Source organism: Electrona antarctica (assembly GCF_951216825.1).
Source record: "Electrona antarctica genome assembly, chromosome: 6".
In the NCBI taxonomy this organism is placed as follows: domain Eukaryota; kingdom Metazoa; phylum Chordata; class Actinopteri; order Myctophiformes; family Myctophidae; genus Electrona; species Electrona antarctica.
The window spans coordinates 14,850,240-14,871,616 of record NC_136811.1 but is presented as its reverse complement, the minus strand read 5'-3'; the positions used below and the strand labels follow the sequence as shown (position 1 = coordinate 14,871,616).

General features: G+C 44.2%; 2 protein-coding genes across 5 annotated transcripts in view; one reads left to right on the top strand and one right to left on the bottom strand.

Moving 5' to 3' along the window:
* Positions 1–1,548, top strand: part of flot1b (flotillin 1b) — a 23,546-nt gene extending 21,998 nt beyond the window's left edge. For all 4 annotated transcript variants that reach the window (XM_079504318.1, XM_079504317.1, XM_079504315.1 and 1 more), the window contains exon 13: positions 1–1,548. This exon is cut by the window's left edge. The gene's annotated coding sequence lies outside the window, so the exon portion shown is untranslated.
* A 2,025-nt stretch (positions 1,549–3,573) lies between these two features.
* Positions 3,574–21,377, bottom strand: part of LOC306924967 (epithelial discoidin domain-containing receptor 1-like) — a gene marked incomplete at its 5' end in the record, with an annotated part of 32,394 nt that continues 14,590 nt past the window's right edge. Inside the window, 11 exons of the mRNA XM_079503646.1 lie at positions 3,574–6,351; positions 7,158–7,307; positions 7,762–8,029; positions 9,364–9,561; positions 10,724–10,851; positions 11,067–11,380; positions 12,363–12,476; positions 14,039–14,243; positions 17,094–17,260; positions 19,416–19,472; positions 20,926–21,093. Of these exons, the coding sequence (XP_079359772.1) occupies positions 6,211–6,351; positions 7,158–7,307; positions 7,762–8,029; positions 9,364–9,561; positions 10,724–10,851; positions 11,067–11,380; positions 12,363–12,476; positions 14,039–14,243; positions 17,094–17,260; positions 19,416–19,472; positions 20,926–21,093 (1,910 nt within the window). The 3' untranslated portion in view covers positions 3,574–6,210. The remainder of the gene's footprint in view (positions 6,352–7,157; positions 7,308–7,761; positions 8,030–9,363; positions 9,562–10,723; positions 10,852–11,066; positions 11,381–12,362; positions 12,477–14,038; positions 14,244–17,093; positions 17,261–19,415; positions 19,473–20,925; positions 21,094–21,377) is intronic.

Sequence of the window (21,377 nt, the reverse complement as noted above, 5' to 3'; positions counted from 1 at the left end):
CAAACATGGGAGAAACACAATGAACAACACAAAAAATACGTGTATTGCGCAACTTGGCAGAAATTACCACGTAGATAAACATAATTTTAATGTTAAAAAAAGTTACAAAATAAATAAAAATCTGGGAATTATTTCGGGTACCCCCTGGCTATGCGTCGCGTACCCCTAGGGGTCCGTGGACCCCACTTTGGGAACCGCTGATGTAGAGGGTGAGATGGAATGGTGTAGGAATTGTTCTTCATTTTATACATTCTGTGTACCCAGTTAGTGCATTTTGCCTCAGTAGGGCTGCTTTTTCAACCAACTTAGACCTACTGTAACATAGGAGAGCCAGGATCACTTTGACTAGCAGGGGTGGAAAGCTGTTGTCGGTGCCATTTTTTTACTCGTATTTCTAAGATGTGATCTTTTTATTATTTTGTTTATTTTTTCTGATCAGTCATTTTACCTCTTACAGAGGGTCTGGGTCTGTTAACTGACATCCAATCTTTTTACTATTATAGAAAGTCATGTGAAGCTTATATCTAGTTTTCATATGAACAATAAATCAGTTGTAGTTCATATGGAACTTTTATTTTCAGTGTCTTGCATTTTTCAGTCGCAGCTCTTTTGTCCCTATTTTTTTTTTATAGTTTGGGGACTTCTGCATATCATTGCCTAGGTCAGTAATTTATACAGTTGAACTGGCAAGTTGCATGTCTGTAATCGCTTTGAACGCTACTACTAACGCTACGGGTCAACTTAAGCTTATTGGTGTAAATGTGTGCACCCTAAAGCATGCTAGTAATTGTTAATTTTGTAGATTGGCCAGTTTTAACATCATAGGGGGTGGCCCACAAGAAATGTAGTCTGTGGCACGGAGGGCTTTCTTCTGAACATTACAGTGAGGAGAGGGGAAAGAAAGTGGGCGGTGGGAACAAGCCGAGGGTTTTCTTGCACAGAGCAGAGAAAAATGTTTGTGGTGGGCAACGAGAAAATGGGTTTGTTTGAAATTGACTGCACTAATTGACTGCACTGTCTTTGAAGTCTGAAGGTTAAGAAAGTGGAAAGTTTGCTACTGATGACTCAACTCCCAGTTTTTAATTCGCTTTCTGCTTCAAGTTTGTTTTGGCGTTTTGCATGTACTGTCTGTCTCTCTCTGACCAACAACCCAAAGTTTGCAGGCTGCATTGCCTGTGCATTTTGTTACCTACCGCCAAGTGCCTGGATAAGTCAAAGCCTCAACTCGCAACATAAATGTTGGTTAAAAATCTGGTTTCTCTATGGGTTATAGTCTGCGTGTGAGAGTCTAGTGATCTGTTCCACCTTTCTGGCGAGGTTTGGGTAAACGCCAAATCCAAATCTAACCGCTTCCTCTTTTCTATGTTTCCCTTTACTAATCAGTTTTATAAGCAAACAATGTATATTATTTCCTTTAGCCTACCCTTATAAAAGTTGTTCAGTATGTTATGTAAGTACTGTAGTGTAATTGTAGGCTAATTGACTGATTTTGTGTAACATGAAAGAATTTATTGCAAGTCTATGTGGACAATAAACTTTAAAATCTGATGTTCTCTGTGTTGTATTTCATTGTTACCATTGTTACCCACCCCAAAAGATTTAGGGGTGGGTCAGACTTTGAAGATATGGGTGTGCCATACCTATGGTTGCTTTGTAGGCCAACATCATAAAACGTAAAACGGTCTGTAACAGACAATTTATAGGTTATTGATACTTTTACTTAAGCAAAACATTTGAGTGCTTCGTCCATCACTGGGAAATAGTTGAATGATATCTCCGTTCTGTGTGATCACATTGGTTCTCAAGTGGTGTCCGGTGACTCCCAGTGATCCGGGGGAGGGGTCACCCTTCCCCTATAGGGATGGTAGGGATTCAGTGGTTAATGTGGAACAATATATATCCTATGATGCAGTGGTGGAAAAAGTACTCAATTGTTTTACTTAAGTAAAAGTACCAATACTGCAATTTAGACCTCCTTCGTTACAATTAAAAGTACGGAATTGAAAATGTACTTGAGTAAAAGTACAAAAGTATCGGCATCAAAATGTACTTAAAGTAAAAGTATTCATATTGCAGAATGTCCCATTTCACAAGTAAAAAATGTGTAGGAAATCTATTGAAAATAGCCGATCTACAAGCTCACAATGCGTCGCAACGCGACGCATTGTGAGCTTGTAGATCGGCTATTTTCAAATGGCCAAAATGTATATTGTATAGGGTTGAAGTGGTTAATGTATGTTTTCTAATCAAAATTAAAATCGCCAAAGTAACTAGTAACTAAAGTTTTCAAATAATTGTAGTGAAGTAAAAGTAAAAGTTTTGGCTCTGAGATGATGTGGAGTAGAAGTAAAAGTACAAATACTTCCTAAAACTATGAAACATTTAAAAGATTTATTTTCCGGCAAACAAGTCCACCGTAAGATTGTAACGTTTGAATGGGGATTCTAGAGACGTCCATACGACGTCCAACAGACCTCTCTGTAATCGCCAACCCCCAGACGTCAATATACGACGTCAAAGTCGCTGACCCAGCCAGACGTCCATACGACGTCCATACAACGTCGTCGATACGACCTGACCTGACAGTCAAGTCGCCTCAGCTGCGTTGCAAAAAGACGTCGATACGACGTTGATAGGGACCTGACAGTCAGGAGAAAGCTGTTGCAAAAAGACGTCCATACGACGTCCACACAACGTTGATGGGAGTCAACGTTGATGGGAGTCATGGGACGACCACCTGACCTGACAGTCAGGAAAAGCTGCGTTAGTTAATTACTTAAGTGAAATTCAATTAAGAAAATCCAAAATCCAAATCTAGAAAGCAAAGATATGATATCAAGTAAGTGTTTATGTTCTGACACCTGCTGGCTAAAAAAGTCAATGCAGGGTTTGTTATAGTAGTCACAGTGTCCATTTTCATGGTTTTCAACTATAAAAAAAGTTATGAAAATCATGCTTTTCGATGACATAACTATCTTCATGGTTTTTGACAAACAGTGAGTAGGCCGATAGTATACGTATAGTAATGTCGTTTTTCAAGGTGAAAATCATAAACTGGAAAAATGGAAAATGACTAGGCATGACAATGACATTTATCATCACTTTTTTATCGTTGAAAACGATAAACGATAAAATGTAGTTTTTCATGTTTTTGGCCGATAAAATAAATGAAAATCATGAAAAACAACATACTATAGTAGGCTATGTAGTTTTTCATGGTGTGACGATAAAACAAATGATGAAAATCATGAAAAACACTATAGTATGTCGTTTTTTCACGATTTTCATCTTTTTTATTAATCGGCAAAACCATGAAAAACGACATACATATGTCATTTTTCATGGAGCCCTGTGAAGTTCAAAGGGATTAATCAAGAGCTCCACTTTTCTTTTTACAGACAGGCAAAATGGCAGGGGCTCTAGCTAGCCCCACTTGATGTATGTGTGCACGACATGGCTTTGTATTTGAAAAGGTTAACTTTATTAAAACAACTACAAAAATAGACAACACAATGAATTACAATGGCATCAAGGTAGCAAGCTTTTCTACAAAGAAACAAGAGACCCCCAAAATGTAACAAAGAGTTTTCCATATATTAGTGAAGGAAATGAACAATTCTGTCATTTAAAAAATATGTACACATCATTGGGTTCAGCTTTTCAAAGACACAAAAGGACAAAATAACAGACATCAAGGAGTGTCTAAGTACATACAGTATATTCATAAAGATATGGGTTCATCTGAAGTACAGTGTATCAAAAATGATCAATTGAGAAGCATACTTTATTGAAATGGCACAGGCCATTCCCACTCATTCAATCAGTAAACATTGATTACTTGATAATTTGTAAAACTCAGTAAGATTGGTTCTACTGTGGTCAGTTTATTGATTAGATGGTTTTATAAAGAGTTGCGTTGCCATTTACAGTGGTGGGAAGTACATGTACTCAAGTACTGTACTTAAGTGAAAGTTTCAGGTATTTTATTCTTTTACTTTATTGGAGTATTTTCATTTTGAAAAGTTATGGAATGAGACATTCTGCATAATGTTTCTTTTATTATTATTATTTTTAACTTTTTTTATTTTTAAGTATATTTTCATGCCAATACTTTGTGTACTACTACTAAAGTTTAGTAGTTTGAATACCAGACTTTTACTTTCTACTATGTAGTATTGATACTTTTACTAAAGTAAAAAGTGTGATAACTTCTTCCACCACTGGCCACCATTTCACCAAACTTAGGAGAGTCACGACTCCCAATATGTATTAGTTAACCAATGCTACAACCTTATAACAACAAAAATAAAAATGTTTTGAATACAGTAATAGTTTTGAATGAACAAAATGAGATTATAGTTATGAGTCAACACCTCAATGCTGTCGCTGATTTAAGAGCATAATGGTTTCATACAATCAAATGATGAAAAGATGTCATGGAAGTAAAACAAAACAAGAAAAAAAACATTTACATCCATTTGTTTGAAAATGCTTTGTTGAAGAAGATGTTTAGCTCTGAAACATGTTCAGCACAAGCAAATTCAATTCCACATCGACAGGCATTGTTACATACCAGAGAAGAATCATTCAGCTCGGCCAGGGATACAGGATTTTAAAGTGCAGCTGGTAGTGGAATTTTAACATTTATCCCTGTGTCTGGGTCATGGCCAGATCCATGCATTTCCAAAACTCACATCTTACATCTGAGCAGGTGCATCTCCTAATGTCTGTCCTTTCTTCTGCCCTAGGGGGCAGTATTGTCTCTGTTTCGGGGGAGAGAGTCGTTCCAGTTTGCTGGTCATATTATCGCCAGTGGCAGTAGCACCAGCAGATCTCAGTTCAGTTTCAGGGTCAGTTCTCAGGTGTGTGGCCCACTGTTTTGGCACCAAAAAGACAGTTCTCTCTGTGGCTCAGAGTTAGGGCTCACAACAATAAAGGTCATCTGTGATCTGGTCTTTTTTTCTTTCTTTTTGCAGCTCTCAGACCATGTGCAGGGAGTAGTCTGGTTTAAAATGGCTGTAGTGTTAATATAGTGTAGTTGATTCCTCTTCAGCTTGAATGAGACAACAAACACCACAACCCCTTCACAGAAAGAAGGAGTCTAATGTATTCTGGTCATCATCATCACGTTTACATTTTAACCACTTGGCTCTTTTGTAAAAGCAACTTGTCTTGGCTCTGTGACATTCTCAGGGATGCTTCTTCAACACAGGAGCAAAGGGACTGAACCAGGATTACTAGTAGTACGTTACCCTATCCACACTCTGCTATAAGTATACAGTTATAACTGTGGTATTGGATGCTCCTTTAAGTAGCTACAGGGAAACCATGCTAAAATGTTGTTGGGCATGAGGGGAAGTGGAGGGGACATTGTTGGAGCTGGGAATAATAATAGTATACAGCAAACTGTGCACAGTACGCCTACTCATAATGTAAATACTAAGACACATAATTGTACTGTATGTGCACTGTCCCCACTAGATGGCAAGGTGTTACATGAAATGCACGAGGCAACAGAAATGTATACATATAAAAAGTTACACCATCACCTGTAAAAAATAAAAACCCTTATCGTTTGTATTTCAAATGTTTTGCAGGTCATCCACATAGTTTTACAAACTCTTAATCTTCTATTATTATATATCAAAGTACAAGAAATTCCCATCCTTTTTTGCTTTCATCTGCTAAGCCCTCTAACACACATTTTACAGCATTTAATGTTAGTCGTACGTGTTAAGTCAGCTTATGTGGAAAAATAAGAAACAGTACTAGAACGCCTACTACGCAGACTGCAGCCCACCACCTACCATTGTGTCTCATTCATTACCAAACGTAGCTCCACTATTAAGGGTTAAAGGAAGTGGGGGTGTGGTTAAGCTTAATTTATTTAAGCTTAACAAGGCAAAGGTGTCCCCTGTCAAAAAGACATTTACATGTTGTTTTTCTTGTGCAAGGGACATTGTCGTACAATGTAGTACAACATGAAGCTTTAGGTTTGGGGTGGGGTTAGGGGACTATCGAAAACCGAACCAGCGGCGTCTTAGCCCTGTCCGCCCCGGGAGATACAAAAATATACAAGCAAGCAAACCTGCTCCCAGCCCCTCTCCACCTGTACTGCTGTACACCACCGCCACCTGTAGCCCCCCCTCTCTACATAGCCTGTCCTCTTCTCTTCTTTATCACATTCCCTCTCTTTCCCTGTGTCTATCGCTACACCATGTTCATGGCGTCCTCGGTGAGAAAGGAGTGGATGTGTACGAAGGAGGGGCGGAGCTTGCAGTCCCGGTTCCAGCAGCTCAACATGAGCTCATAGAGACCCTGAGGACACACCGCTGGACGACTCAGATACACCTAGAGGACAGACAGACAGTAGGGGACACGTTAATTACATTTCTTTACTTGGTGTCCCTATTTATTCATGCTATGTTCATCACGTGACACCATCGTATGGCAACGTATAAAATATCAAATACAGTACTTTTCTAACAGACGGGAGGCATTTGACATTTTTACTTTTGAAAAATAATATTGAAGAAACTGTTAACTGGTTAATGTGTTTACCGTCACTTTAAAAGCGTAATTTTGTTTACCGGGACAGCGCTGATTGGCAGGTATCAATGCACTTTTAGACCGACATGTTTGTGCCATCATGGTTGATTAGATTTATTTCCTGATCGCCTCTTGTCTTCATTGTTTAAACGTGACGTCATGGGCGCTATGCTCGATAACAAGATTGATAAGCCCAAAGCTTATTGATACCGGGTACTCAGTTTGTTATCAGGTTTTTTCGGGTATCGGGTTTCGAGCTCCATCCCTAGGCAGGATTGTGTGTAGTGCACTGGGTTCTCAGTGTTCCATGAGGGGGTTTCTGGTGAGTCCACAGCTACATTTCTCATAGTTAGGGACCAAATGGACCATTAAAGGTCTGTAACTCAGAGAGTGAACGAAATGGATCCAAATGCACCCTCACAGCCGGTCTGTTACTGTTACAAATGGAACCGAATAGAGCCTTTAAGTCTGTAACTCTGGGAGTGTACTACAAATTGGAACCAAATGAACCCTTACGGGTCCATTTGTACACTTCCAGAGTTATGCATGCCAAACTGGGGGTCCTTGAAATGAAAACGTTTAAGAATCCTCTGGTGTGGTGTAGCTACCTGTCTGCCGTGGTCCCTGAAGAACTCCCCAGCGTTGTCTATGACCTGCTCATCTGTCAGGTTGGAGTACGGCTGCTCCTGACACACACTGAGCATCTCCCACAGAGTCACACCAAACGCCCACACGTCACTGGCTGTGGTGAACTTACCCTGTAAAACACACACACACATGCACTGCATGATCATCACTATTCATCATCATCACTGACAGCACGCACGCACACACACACATTTTAGTTCTTTATTTGAATCCACAAATTACAATTCATTTTACAAGGAAACAAATATGACGGGGTCGACAGTTCATGTTCACTCAAGGATACACATGGCACCTCCTCCTCCACACAGACAAACTGCCTAGAACAGCCGAAACAGAACAGTATTTGGCAAGTTGTTTGGCTTTGCTCTTTGTCATGCCAGCTATTCTTAGGCCACTCATGGTCAGTTTATGCACATGGCCCAGGCTTTTGAATATCAGTATGGCAAATCGCGCACACGCGCACACGCACGCACACGCACACGCACACACACACACACACACACACACACACACACACACACACACACACACACACACACACACACACACACTCTTCTGTCTCACCATCAGTATACACTCCCAGGCCATCCATCGTATGGGCAGCACTGCTCTGCCCTGGATCCTGTAGTAGTCTCCAGCGTAAAGGTTCCTGCTCATCCCGAAGTCTGCGATCTTGATGGGCCGCTCGCCGCCCCGGTCCTCGTTGCTCTCCCCCCGCTCGCCCCCCACCAGGCAGTTACGGGTGGCCAGGTCCCGATGGACGAAGTTGAGCGAGGACAGGAACTTCATCCCCGACGCGATCTGACTCGCCATGGCGATAAGAGCTGGGTAGCTGTGAGAGAGAGACGGAGCAAGGGAAGGAAGGAAGGAAAGCAGGAAGGAAGGGGCAGTGGGACAATCATGTGGATTACTATAAAATAAATGGAAAGGATAGAAAATAAATTGAAAAGGAGCTTCAAGGAGTTTCAAGGAGACGCTGGGGGAGGGCCATTTAGGTAAGGTGTGTGTGTGTGTGTGTGTGTGTTCCCTGTGTGTGTGTGTGTGTGACTGTGTCTGTGTGTGTGTGCGTGCATGTGCGAAAACCATGATAAACGACATACTATAGTATGGTGGTAGTATTTGGCGGTGTGTCGCGGTCGCGCATCATCGTTCCAAAAACTCAGAAGACACTAGACTGGCCTCAAGTAGCCTACCCGCTGCTATATTATTATATCACAACATAATGTTATATTATTGACCTAAAAGACATTATTATATCAACAAGATAGTATGAACTATGAATAAAAAAAAGGTTAGGCATATGCCTTTTTCAAAAATGACTTTGGACATGTGGAAAACTTTAGTTAAACATGCAGAGTGGCCTGGGCCGTGGCTCAGCGGTCCAGGCACCTTGGCTGGTAATCCAGTCTGGCAGTGTGCCGCGGGTTCGACTCCCGACCCCGACGGCCTTTACTGCATGTCACCCCCCCATCTCTCTCCCCATTTCCTGTCAGCCTACTGTCTATCCCTCCATAAAAAATGTAAAATAAAGGCGGAAGCCACAAAAAAAACATTTAAAAAAACAAAAAAACATGCAGTGACCCATTACTTGACCTGGGTTATGTTTTGACATGAAATTACATGACATAATAATCCTGTACCGTATAGTGTTTTGTTTCATTAGCGTGAGCGTGACAAAATAGGCTACAGCTTGTTGTTGTTACGCTGCTGCTCGTTGAACACACGTGAACGGTAAAGATACCAAGGATTCGACAGTGATGCAACATGGAAGTAACACGGGCTCGAAGTCAGTGACACGTCGCTGACGAATCCTTGTATCTTAACTTTTCACCACTGTTTGGAAAATCCTGGTGATGCAAGGTTATAGATTCACGGTACGGCCATGATACTGACCATGATACTGACATGATACTGACATGATACTGACCTTGATACTGACATGATACTGACCATGATACTGACATGATACTGACCATGATACTGACATGATACTGACCATGATACTGACCATGATACTGACATGATACTGACATGATACTGACCATGATACTGACATGATACTGACCATGATACTGACATGGTCACCATCATGTAAATAAAGAACTCATTTCCATATGTGTGTCTGTTCATACGAGTGCACATTGCTTTGCGTGTGTCCAATGTTACCTGATAGTGGGGGTGTTGTGCGATGGGCCGCTCTTGTCCAGCAGCACGCGGTGCGACAGGTACTGGTTGAGGTCTCCACACTCCATGTACTCTGTGACCATGCACAGAGGGTCGCTGCTCACACACACACCCAGCAGACGAATGATGTTAGGATCCTTCAGACGAGACAGGATCTTCACCTCCTTCAGGAAGTCATTCCTGAGACAGAGAGTGTGTGTGTGTGTGTGTGTGAGAGAGAGAGAGAGAGAGAGAGAGAGAGAGAATCCATCAACAAAAGAAAACGCTCAAACTTCATGCATATCAGAAACTTAGTAACTTCACACGTGTGCTTGGGACGGCTGTTCAGTGGCTAGAGAACCTGTCTGCAGTGGTGTAGTGACTGTAGTCTACTGTTACACGCTATATACGTAGTATGCTGTGCTGAAGTTTTTTTGGGAAAAAGCGTATACCGTCTGCTAACCATTTCATCCACTGACCACGTGCGAGCGTGTAGCCTATACGTGCGCATGTCACACAGGGAATAATTATGGTATACCGTCTGAAAAAAAATAACCCAGGCTACAGCACTGGCCGTCTGGTAATCCGAAGATCACTGGTTCGCCTCCCATGTCTACGGGTCCAAATTTCCCTGAGCAAGACTCTTAACCCCTAGCAGCACCCACCATGACCATCTGAGCAGCCATCAGCCAGCTGAAGCTGATTAAGCTGAAGGGGATTAACACATAGACGTCCCACGCTCACATTTCATGTCTCAGGTGCTTCTCTTGTTCACTATCACCGATCAATCACTTGTTCCTTTATGGAAAATTAGTTAGCAACACATTTGGATGCACATGTTAATTCGCCAGAATTGGTCTTAGTTAGGGAAAATAGTAGGACTTCTTGAAGTGGACAAACATGAGTCAAATCACTGGCTGAATTGGTTCTTAATTGCCTTGAAAACTGTCCAATTCTCTCCCTCTCAGCTTCCATATTAACACTAGTGGTCTGCTTAAAAGTAAGGAGAATTCAGACAGATGTGAGGTTTTACTGAATGCAGGACAAAGTAAGGGAGGGTGAATGAGAGAGAGAGAGACCCCCCCCCCCCCCCCTCCCTCTAGAACAAAGCAGCTGGACTGATCACGTTTGATGGAAACGACATGAACAAGCAGTTCTATCACTCCTAAATGACGTAGCTGACTACAGGCTTGTGAGAACATGCAGAGTCAGACCCACATCCCACTAATGCTGCACTTGGAATACATCCAGGTCCCAAGATAGTGATAAAAACAATGGTATATATTGGGCTGTACCGCACGTACACATACACGCACGCACACACACACAGACACACACACACACACAAGTTGGCGCTACAGACCTGGCATTCTTTGAAGCGTCTGGGCGCAGTATCTTCACAGCCACCAGCAGGGGGCGACCTTTCCTGACATTGAAGGGAAACTCCAGGTTGGGCAGGTCCTGAGGATTCTCGATTTCACACAGGTGTACCTTTCACGGGCAGATAATAGACGCTGTTATATTGCAATAACATGTGGACACACACACACACACACACACACACACACACACACACACACACACACACACACACACACACACACACACACACACACACACACACACACACACACACACACACACACACACACACACACACACACACACACACACACACACACACACACACACACACACACACACACCTCTCCAAACTGGCCCTCTCCCAGCTTCTCCTTGAAGACCAGTCTGTGTCGGGGCAGCTCGGGAAGTGGGGGGCAGGCGGCCGACGAGTCCGCCACGGGGCTGGACGAGGTGGAGGAACAGGAGGCGGCGGCGGCAGCGGGCACGGCGTACGTGTTGTTTCCGCTCACCCCCTGGAGGCTCACGATGTCGGCCTCGGCGTAGTGTGGCACGCTGGGGGGAGACAGCGGGTAGGGGGGGGCACCCGGGTACGGGGGAGGCTCCTCCTGGTGCGCCAGGGGGAAGCTCTTCTCCAGGTCTCTGTCCACACCGCAGGCTGCACCAGGACGAAGGGAGGAGAGAGAGAGTAGGAAGAAGAGATGGAGAGACAGGTGGCGGGGGTCCGAAGAAGAGATGAGAAAATTGGTGAAGAAGGAGGGTGGGAGTGGGTGAACAGAACAGAGGGAAGGGAGGCGCAGGGTGATGGAGGACATGGGGAGAGAGAGACAGACAGATGGAGAGAAGATTGATGAGGAGAAAGAGAGAGAGAGACCGACAGAGAGAGAGAGAGAGAGAGGGGGCAAGATTAAAGGTTAGTTTGACAGACGGTGGAAAAAATAAACAAATTGAAACAACCATCTGTCTTTCTCTAAAGCTGTCTTGTAAATGTGAGACTATCTCATCCCACACTGTCGGGCAAACCGCTACTGCCAATGGATGTAGTGTTTTAAAACAAAACAGTAGTTATCTGGAGATGGTGAGTGAGGTGATCTCGTTAAGTAACATGAGTGACAGGAGGGGTTGTGGTGAAAGTCATACGCATGCAAAAATGAAACTGTTAAGACTGCACTATCTCTGCAGCTCCACACTTAAATAGACTAGGAATTATGTTGTCTTGCAGCACTTGGTTGCTAATAAGCAAGTAGAATGGCTACACGATTATGGGGAAAAACTATCATTATCTTGCTGGATTGTTTGATGTTTGGGGAACAAAGCTAGTCTCTTTCATGTTTCGCATCAACGTTTGGATTATTTCCAACTAAGCAGACATTCTGACTTCAGTGGAATGACAATATGCTAATAGTTTAAATGTATTCAATGTGGAAATTCAAATATCCACATCATAATGCGCACTGTGAATGCAGCTTTTGAAAGTAGAGACTTATACACAAACTTTAATGTTTTCATATTAATTCAGTTGATAATCAATTGCTGGAAACTAAATAGCAATAATCAATTCCACAGGCGTTTACTTTGTGCATCCCTACTAGGTTCAGGAGCCCAGCCTGACTGCTTTCCCCCAGCCGGAGGTGTCTTACCCTGGGGCACATTGAGTCTCTTTTCCTGAGCGGTGCTGGGGAGGGCTATGGGCCACGCGCCTTGTCTGTGATCTGACAGGAGCAGGTGATAGGCTGGGTTGTTTAACAGCAAGGCTGGGAGGGTACACACACATACACACGCACAACACACGACAAAGCATGGACACACAAGGCACCAGGCATTGTACAGGCACACACACACAGATGATATGGTTTATTCACGCAGCATACAAGGCATACAAGGCACAATGCAATGCATACAAGGCACAATGCAATGCAACACAGTACAGCAACAGTGCATGACGCAACGAAACACAAACAAACACAATACGACATAATGCAGCATGGCACAACAACACAACACGGTACATGGCAACAACGCAACGCAACGCAATTCAAACGACACGACGACATCACAACACAAAAACACAACCATCATCAGCAAGACAATGTTAGCAATAGCAAATCAATCACAGTATAACAGAGAACGGGGAACACACGGAGCACAGGACACACACAACAGAACAGGAGAGCATAGCAAGGAACAGGCAAGGTTAACACAACAACAACTCAGGCCAAAAAACATAACAACCAAACTCAATGGATGGAATGATGTGCGAGTGACTTTTGTTATTCCAAACTATCACAGGCGCCTGGTAAAGACAGCATGCCCCCTGCGCACGCGCACGCACGCACGCACGCACGCACGCACGCACGCACGCACGCACGCACACACTCTCTCTCTCTCCCTCTTGCCCTCTCCTGGAGAACAATGGGTCTTCTATGTCCTTTTAAGCTCAGTGCATCTCCCCGGAGACACAGCTCCTCCTCGCACATTATTTGGTTTCATTTCGCCTAATTGTTTTGCTATTGTGAAATGCATTCTCTCTCTCTCTCTCTCGCACACCACCTCTTTCTTCACATGCACACCACATTTTCTTTCCGCTCCCATCATTATTTGATCCCCCCCCCCTAATAGCCCCGGCGCATAAACACGCAAACAACGTGTCAGTGGCGGAACCGCGGCGGATACTCTTCTGTACACAGTTTAAGTTTCTCTCACGACGAGTCAAAGTAAGTGCTGATTCTGCGGTGCACAAAGTGACGCGTGGAGGATTTACAGTAACTGTGCATGATGTTGTAGAGACTGTCTGTCACGCTACTGAAAGCCATGTGTGATTTGCTGACTCAGTGCAGTCAGCAAATCAAGGACAAGACAATACGAAGCGATCTTACATAATTATACAACATGTACACACATGTCTGTGTGTAGTGTTATGTCAATCCTACTGATGCTATCCGTTCTTAAAAAGGGACGCTTCGCCCCCTTTTGCAACCAGATCTTATTTTAATGATGTTCGGGAGACAAGAAACACTTTCCTGGGGTTTCTATGTGGGTAATACATGTGTTTTTAGATATTTTAGTATTCCTGGACTACAATTCCCATAATGCTTTGGTGCACTGCTCCTCCTTGTGGATAGGGGGGGGGGCTGTCTTACTGAGACAACATGTAGTCCAGGATGTAAGTGAGCCCAGTGTCCTTGGAAATACTAAAATATCTTAAAACACATATCACCCACATAAAAACCCCCAGGAAAGTGTTTCCTTTAAGTACATTTTGACCACTGTGTGTGTGTGTGTGTGTGTGTGTGTGGTCGTGTGTGTGTGTCCTTACCGGTGCTGTCTCGGTGGTCCCGTGGTCGTAGCAGGGCGGTGGGTTCCTGGTATTCGCCCTCTCCTCCCTCCCGCTCGCGGTCGTCAGGGAAGGTGTGTATCCGTTGGTAACGGCTGGAGTAGCTGTGTGTGTTGTTGATGACCACGTTGTCCGCGGGGACGGACAGGTGGACGCGGAGCTCATCGCTCGACAGACTTCCCTGGGCCTGGCGGGTGGGTGAGTGGGAGAGAGAGGCACTTAACTCTATTGGCAGGGCTTCTCAAAGTGGGTGCCGTGACACAAGTCCAGGGGTGCCGCAAAAAAAAATACTTTGATCATATTTGGAATTTATTCATATCACTTCAATTTAACCACTTAGACCCTCTATACTTACTAGTAAGATGGACCACCAAACCTCCTTAACCTGACGCGTTGTGAGCTTGTACATCTGCTATTTTTGTGGTTAATTTCAATTATATATTCTTTTCAATCTGTCGTAATATAAACTAATATAGAGGGTATGCGCGTGACATCATCATCAACTACTTTCTGGCCTTGACAACCCATGCATCCAAACAGAAAAGTCTGATTGCATGAAACAACTTTAAACAATGTTAAACTCACGTTGCATATTTCTCAAGTTACTTCTATACTTGTAAAAAACAAAAAATGAATAAACAGAACATAAAAAAAAAAAAAAAGAAAACTCACGTTGCATGTTGCTTTGCCACTCGATGTGCCACTCACTTTAAGCATGCGCATACCCTCTATTCTCCCAAGTTCATGAATGTGAGGTGCTAACTGCTAACAAGTAACAATGCAATTCAGGGGTGCCATGGATGGAAAAAAGTTGTTTACAAAGGTGACCCGAGACAAAACTATGGCAGGGGTTCTCAACGTTTTTGGCTGGGGACCCCCGGGGAAATGCTTTGGCCATGTCTCGTGATGAGATGGCCATGTCTATGCAGGACAAAAATGACAACTTGAGGCTTGAACCTGAAAACGTAATGTTATGAAAGCACTGCCTCAATCTATTTTTTAAACTGGGTTGAAATGAGATCATTTCCATGTGTATCATTGAAATGAGATAATTTCAACACATTTCAGACAATAGTGTGCTTTTATCGTGAACAGCGCTGAACAGGCCTTTAGTGCAGCTGTGTACGAACCGCAGCACGGAAACTATATATAATCAGTAGATAATCTTTTCAAAGGTATTCATACAGTGGTTATTGTTACTACAATTTAATACTATTGAGTGCTCCTCATTGCTTTGGTACAAAATGCATTCAATGATAACAGCATTCAGAACACCTCTCCCACTCAAATTCAAGCATGAGCTAAATTAAATTAATCTACCTTGACTGACGGATAAAACACAATAAAGCTCAATAGCATATTTCCATTGTGGTCCTTTGAATGTGATGCGTGCGTGCTGCACGTGCGACACACACACACACACACACACGTGTGTGTTGGGGGAAGACTAGTGCTGGCATTTTGGTTGAAGGATTAGGGGCTATATCTTGCGTGGCACAAGATATAGCCCCCTTACTTACCCCTTATCTCTACATTTATTTGCTTTTTAAAAAAAAAAATTATCAACCTTTTAAAATAGTTCAAATAGCTGATCTACAAGTTCGATGTAGATCGGCTAGTTGAACTATTTTAAAGTGTTTGTCAAAATAGTAAAAAATGGCAAAAAAGTTTAGGGATTAAGGGGTAAGGCAAGATATAAACCCTAGACGTTGAGAACCGTTTTCATCGTTGGGTAGTTTTGGTGCCAAGCTGCATGTTGCTACAGAGACCTGCGTGAAGAGATTTGAAGAAATGCTGAGAATGTGTCTGGGTGGCGCAGGCAGGGGTAAAGTTCCTGTCAAATCACGGTGGAGACTGAGGGGGTTCCATTCACGGCAACGGCCTCCAGCTTGACCGGGTGTGCTCCAACGAGCACAATTGGCTGTGTTTGTGCCGCTGGCATTGCCATGTGTATCAGAGGAAAGAGGAAAGAGGTCGTCTACACACCCTCCCCAGAACACACAGTATGGGGTCAACACTCAGCAGCACAGCACTAACAATACGAATTTTGCAAAGACTAAATACGTAAATAGGGCGAGAAAAGGAGAAACAAAAACAAAGCTAAGTTAATCGCTAAGAAATGCTTGTAACCTAAATAAATAAATAAAATGGCTTTGACACATACTATATATAGTTATCTGTATACTATAGAAAATACAAAAGTTTTCTTCCACATACCGGCAGCACACATACACCAGAATCCACCAGATATATCACTAATAAGCTCCCCAGATACCGGACATAATGACAAGCCCGGCTAGGCTTGCTTGTCAGAAATCACTGCAAGTGCACTTGGAACACATTCTCAGCCTCTCATTGCTAAAAGTGCCCATTGTGTCGTTCTCAAGTGAATACCACCAGACAGACGGTAGTCAGAGCGCGGGGCGGTTCTGATGAGCACCTGAAAGCAGACATGGTGGCTGAAGGCGGTCATCTCACCAGCTGTCTGGCTCTTGTCTTTAGTTGGGCTCTGCTGTCCTCGGCAAGCATCAGTCCATTCCATTGACTCTAAATACCAGTTCTATGAGTCTGCAAACAGTACTATACAGTTGGAGGCCATCGATATTGTCCTTTTCTTTTTGCTGAGGTTTGCGTGATCTGCGCAAAAGGACAGTTAACCCATTTTGGGCGGGAACCCCTTTTGGTGTTTTAAACATTGTTATAATTTAGCTATTGAAAAATAGCAGACCTACAAGCTCGTAGCGCGCCACTCGGTGGCGCGCTATGAGCTTGTAGATCTGCTATTTTTATATATTTTTTAAAATCGTGAAAATATTTATTTCAGAAAACTGGAGGATTTAGAAGGATTTTTTAAAATGTTGAGGTCAGGCCTAAATGGGTCAAATGATAAGGGACAATATCGGTGGCACCCAACTGTATATGCATGCATATGCAATAATACATGCTGCTGCTAGGTTGGATGGGTACTTGACCTTCAAGTAGACACACGCACGCACACACACACACACACACACACGCACACACACAGGATTCTCACCTTGCCTAGTATTTTCTTCCAGTACTGCCTCCATAGAATGACAGCTATAACAGCCAGTAGCAGTAGGATAATCCCCACCAGGCAGCCAATCAGAATGGCGGTGTTGCTGCTGTCATCCTTGGCCACTGGAAGTCCTGCCCTCGGCGTCCCGGCAGCAAAGTTGGGCCCTGGAGAATGTCAAAAGAGGAATAAAGAGGAAAAATGCCTCAATTGCAATTGGTATCGTTACTGCTTTCCGTGAAAAAGGGGAATTGTGTGAACGGCAGTAGTCAAAGGGCCGATTCATACTCCTATTTTACCGCTGTAGTGCCGAAATGATTTCGGCTCGTCAGAAATTTTCAGTAGCACCGAAGAGCCGACTTTAGGACGGTACCCGCCCCCCCGAACCTCAAATGACGCCACATTGTAGGCTCTACAGAGCCGAACCGACTTTTATTCGGCTCTAAAATAGGAGTATGAATCACGCCTATAACTCTTACATGTGCTGTGTTTGTGCACATTCAATATGGCTCTTACACTCAAACTCTTTGTAACTGGCTGTTTGCTGGTGAGCCAAAAACCGACACACATCCAACGGTCATGCTTGTTCTAACTCGCTCTGCAGAGGAGTGTCAGCTAAAATGATGGTGAAAATGTCAATCCAACTCAAAGTGTATGTTCGTACATGTACAAGGGTTTGTGCCAGGATGCGTTGGAGGCTCCAGGTTTTTTATTGTTACATCTTGTGTATGGGTAGATAAGAGTACAGTTGTTTTAGTCTGGTTCCTGAGACATTGCAGCACCAGCAATAATAATCATCATCATTATATCATCATAAACATAAGGAAAAAACAAACAAACTAATGTTGGTCAGCGCTTAAGGTGCTTGAAGGTGCTGTGTGCAACGTTCCTACTCCTACGTTATAAACATGCACAGTATTTACATGTACAGTGTGTCTGTGTCAGGGTCCGGCTGCACAGGCCGGGGTCGAGTCCTACGTTTCGTAGTTTGGTGTCGTCGAGTCGAGTCCAGAGTTACTCTGGACACAGAGTAACTCTGTGTCCAGAGTTACTCTTCTCCAGGTGGGGAGAGGGCAGTGCTGTGTCTATGGTGTGTGTTGACGTGCCGTCGAGTGCATTAGCAGCACCGTCCGCGTGGTGACAAAGCCCCCATGCCACACCCCGATAGCTTCATCAGGGCTTAGTGCGTGTCTGATGTGGGATTGTGTGTGAAAGCACACATCCAGTATGCATGGTTCATACCACGGCGTCTCTCTCAAAGCCCCTGCACTGCTGGGAACAGAATGTGCACGCAGTGTAATTCTGTGCCTCTCGGCAGCCCTTGGAGTGACTCCGATTTATATTATTAATTTGGCGACTGTTGTTGTTATTTCTCCCGCTGTTAAGGTCAAATGTGTCGTTTCGACTAGAATGAGAGACGAAAGGGGTTTCTTGCGAAACCCTTTGGCATAAACTTAGGACCATAAACATAACTCGTAAAAGAAAACCCGAGTCCAACTGGACAAAAGCTAGTACGGTTGCGCACGCACGTGCACGCACGCACGTGCACACACACACACACACACACACACACACACACACACACACACACACACACACACACACACACACACACACACACACACACACACACACACACACACACACACACACACACACACACACACACACACACACACACACACACACACACACACACACACACACACACACACACTCTCTCAGCCCAGACTGCACAAGGGTGGTTGAAAAACCCAAACACAGCCGGTCAACCACAGCCGAGGAAGATCCAAAGCTCTGTTCTTCTGCACCACACGGAGACACATTTTAGAGTTCTGTTATTGTCTGGATGTGTCACACGGAGCCTGGGCTCCTAAGAAACATGCAGTGCGGTGCGGGGAGACCACAGGAAGGCCCAGCTGTTGTTGTACATAAATATAACATGCTATAGCAAAGTGTTAGCAGCAAAGTGGTTTGTTTCCCTTCCTTGTAATGTCTGTATATCTTTAAACCCCAGCGGGATGGAGAAGGAGGTGCCAGACGCCTCTCCTCCCCCCTCGCCGCCTCCCCCCTCGCCTCCTCCCCCCTCGCCTCCTCCCCGCCTCCACCTCCTGCTCCAATAAACCTCCCTGGTCTCTGCTGAACAGTGGGACACTTTTAAGATGCTGGACCGACGCCAAAGTGGAGGATGTGCTGCACTGCAAACCCATCTCACTGGTCCCTCTCGATCCGTCCGCCTCCCACCCACCCACTCTCTCTCTCTCTCTCTCTGTCTCTACCTCGTTTTTTTTTTAAATTTCCTCCTTTTTTTGTCTCTCTCACCTGAAAGCGTGCCGTTAGCCGGGAGGTCCGAGGTCATGGGGCTGGAGGTGGGGGGGTCTGGAGGAGGAGCGAGGGATGGAAAAAGGAGGGGAGAAGATGGAGTGGATGAGAAGAGAACTGAATGATGGGGAGGAGGAGGACTCAAGAGGAGGGTCGTGGAAGAGGGAAGGTGGAGTGATGAGTATGAGTCTGTCTAAATACATGCAGATACGTAGGAGTACGTAGGAGTCGCATTTATTTAATTAAGCTAAATAGAGCAAAAAAAAAGTAAACATTATTGTGCAAACGATGGTTACTTGGGCGGTAGCAAGCACTTTGCCGTTAGCAATTTGCTCTAATGGTTAGAACACATTTGCCTAAAATTGTTTATTACAAAGAATTTGAATATTCCCACACACACACATTTTCGTTGAGTAATCAGTAGAAGACATTTTGACCTGGTATCCAGTCTTCACTTTGTCAGCTTGACCTCTGACTGCCTCATGTGAACACGACTAAATGGCATTATAAGCACCTAACTGATGGCCGTCTCCCTGACAACCTGCCAGCCATCCAATTATCATAATGTATTCTATGTGAATAATACAATAAAATAAATGTACTGGTGTAAATCCAGTCCAAGTCAAGTCAGTCTGTGGTCCTTTGAATGAGAGTTTCAGTACTTTGCCTCTCGATAGAAGTGCTTTGGTGACCATGACATGTTGACTATACACTGTGTTATTCAGTCTGCAACAGGATTAACATTCAGTTCAAGTGAGGGTATTTTTGTATGGAGAGAGTTTGCACAAAGGAGCCACATCTGTCACATTGCATCTCCGCTGTGAATAGGCTACTATATAATGCTGGAATGAGAGACCGCCTCAGTCACACAAACCATGAGTTGAAACTTCATGACCTTTATTATAGTGCCAATACCGCCTTGTCCTTTCCACACAATGAGCTCCCCGAGATAAGCATCTCGCAGTGAATGTAGGTAAAGATTGATGGAGTGAAGGCTGGCTGGAAGCCCGGAGGATTTGGGAGTGTGTGACGTGACATGAGCGTGTGTGAGTGCATGTGCGTGCGCATGTGTGTATGTGTGTGTGTGTGGGGTCTTTGGTACTGGTGGCTGCCTTTGGCACTGAGCCGAGACATTGTGCCCACAATCCTATTACTCAGGAGAGGAGATACACAAAGAAAGAATGATGGAGAGAGCTTTGCGCGTGTCATTTCGCGATTAAAGGGTTAGTTTTGGACTTAAAGCTGTAGGAAATACTTGCCATTAGTATAGTATTAATTAATTCCCTGAGTCCCATGGTGAGAGTTCTGGTCTGGTTTTGGTGAATATTAAGTAGTTCCGGTCACTTGGTGGGGGTCCGGAGGCCACGCATTAAAAATAAATGAATCCACAAAACTAGAACTAAACCTAAAATCTGAACTAACCCTTTAACAGCAAAAGGGTGAGGAGGAGAAGAGGAGGACGAATAAGACGGGAGGACAGGAAGAGGAGCTGGAGCAGGTCAGAACTCACCGTTGGGGCCAGCGGTGGTGTTGGAGGAGTTGTCGCTGGGCGAGGGGGCGGAGGACAGGGTGGGCAGGACGGGGGGACGAGGAGGAGCAGGGGAGGTGGTGGGGAGAGCCGGAGGAGCAGGATGAGGAATATGAGGAGGGGTGTCGGTGACGCCCTCTCCAAATGGCTCTGAGAAAGAGAATAGAATGAGAGAGAGAGAGAGAGAGAGAGAGAGAGAGAGAGAGAGAGAGAGAGAGAGAGAGAGAGAGAGAGAGAGAGAGAGAGAGAGAGAGATAGAGAGAGAGAGGGGGGGGGGGGGGGGGGGGGGGGTAAGAAGAAAGTGGGATTCAAAGAGATACCGTAGAGAGAGTAAGAGTTAAAGATGACATGGATATGCCTCATCAGTCATCACAACAAACACTGACCAATTATCAACATGGCAGTCTGTCACCCACAGAGCAGATAGAAGATGA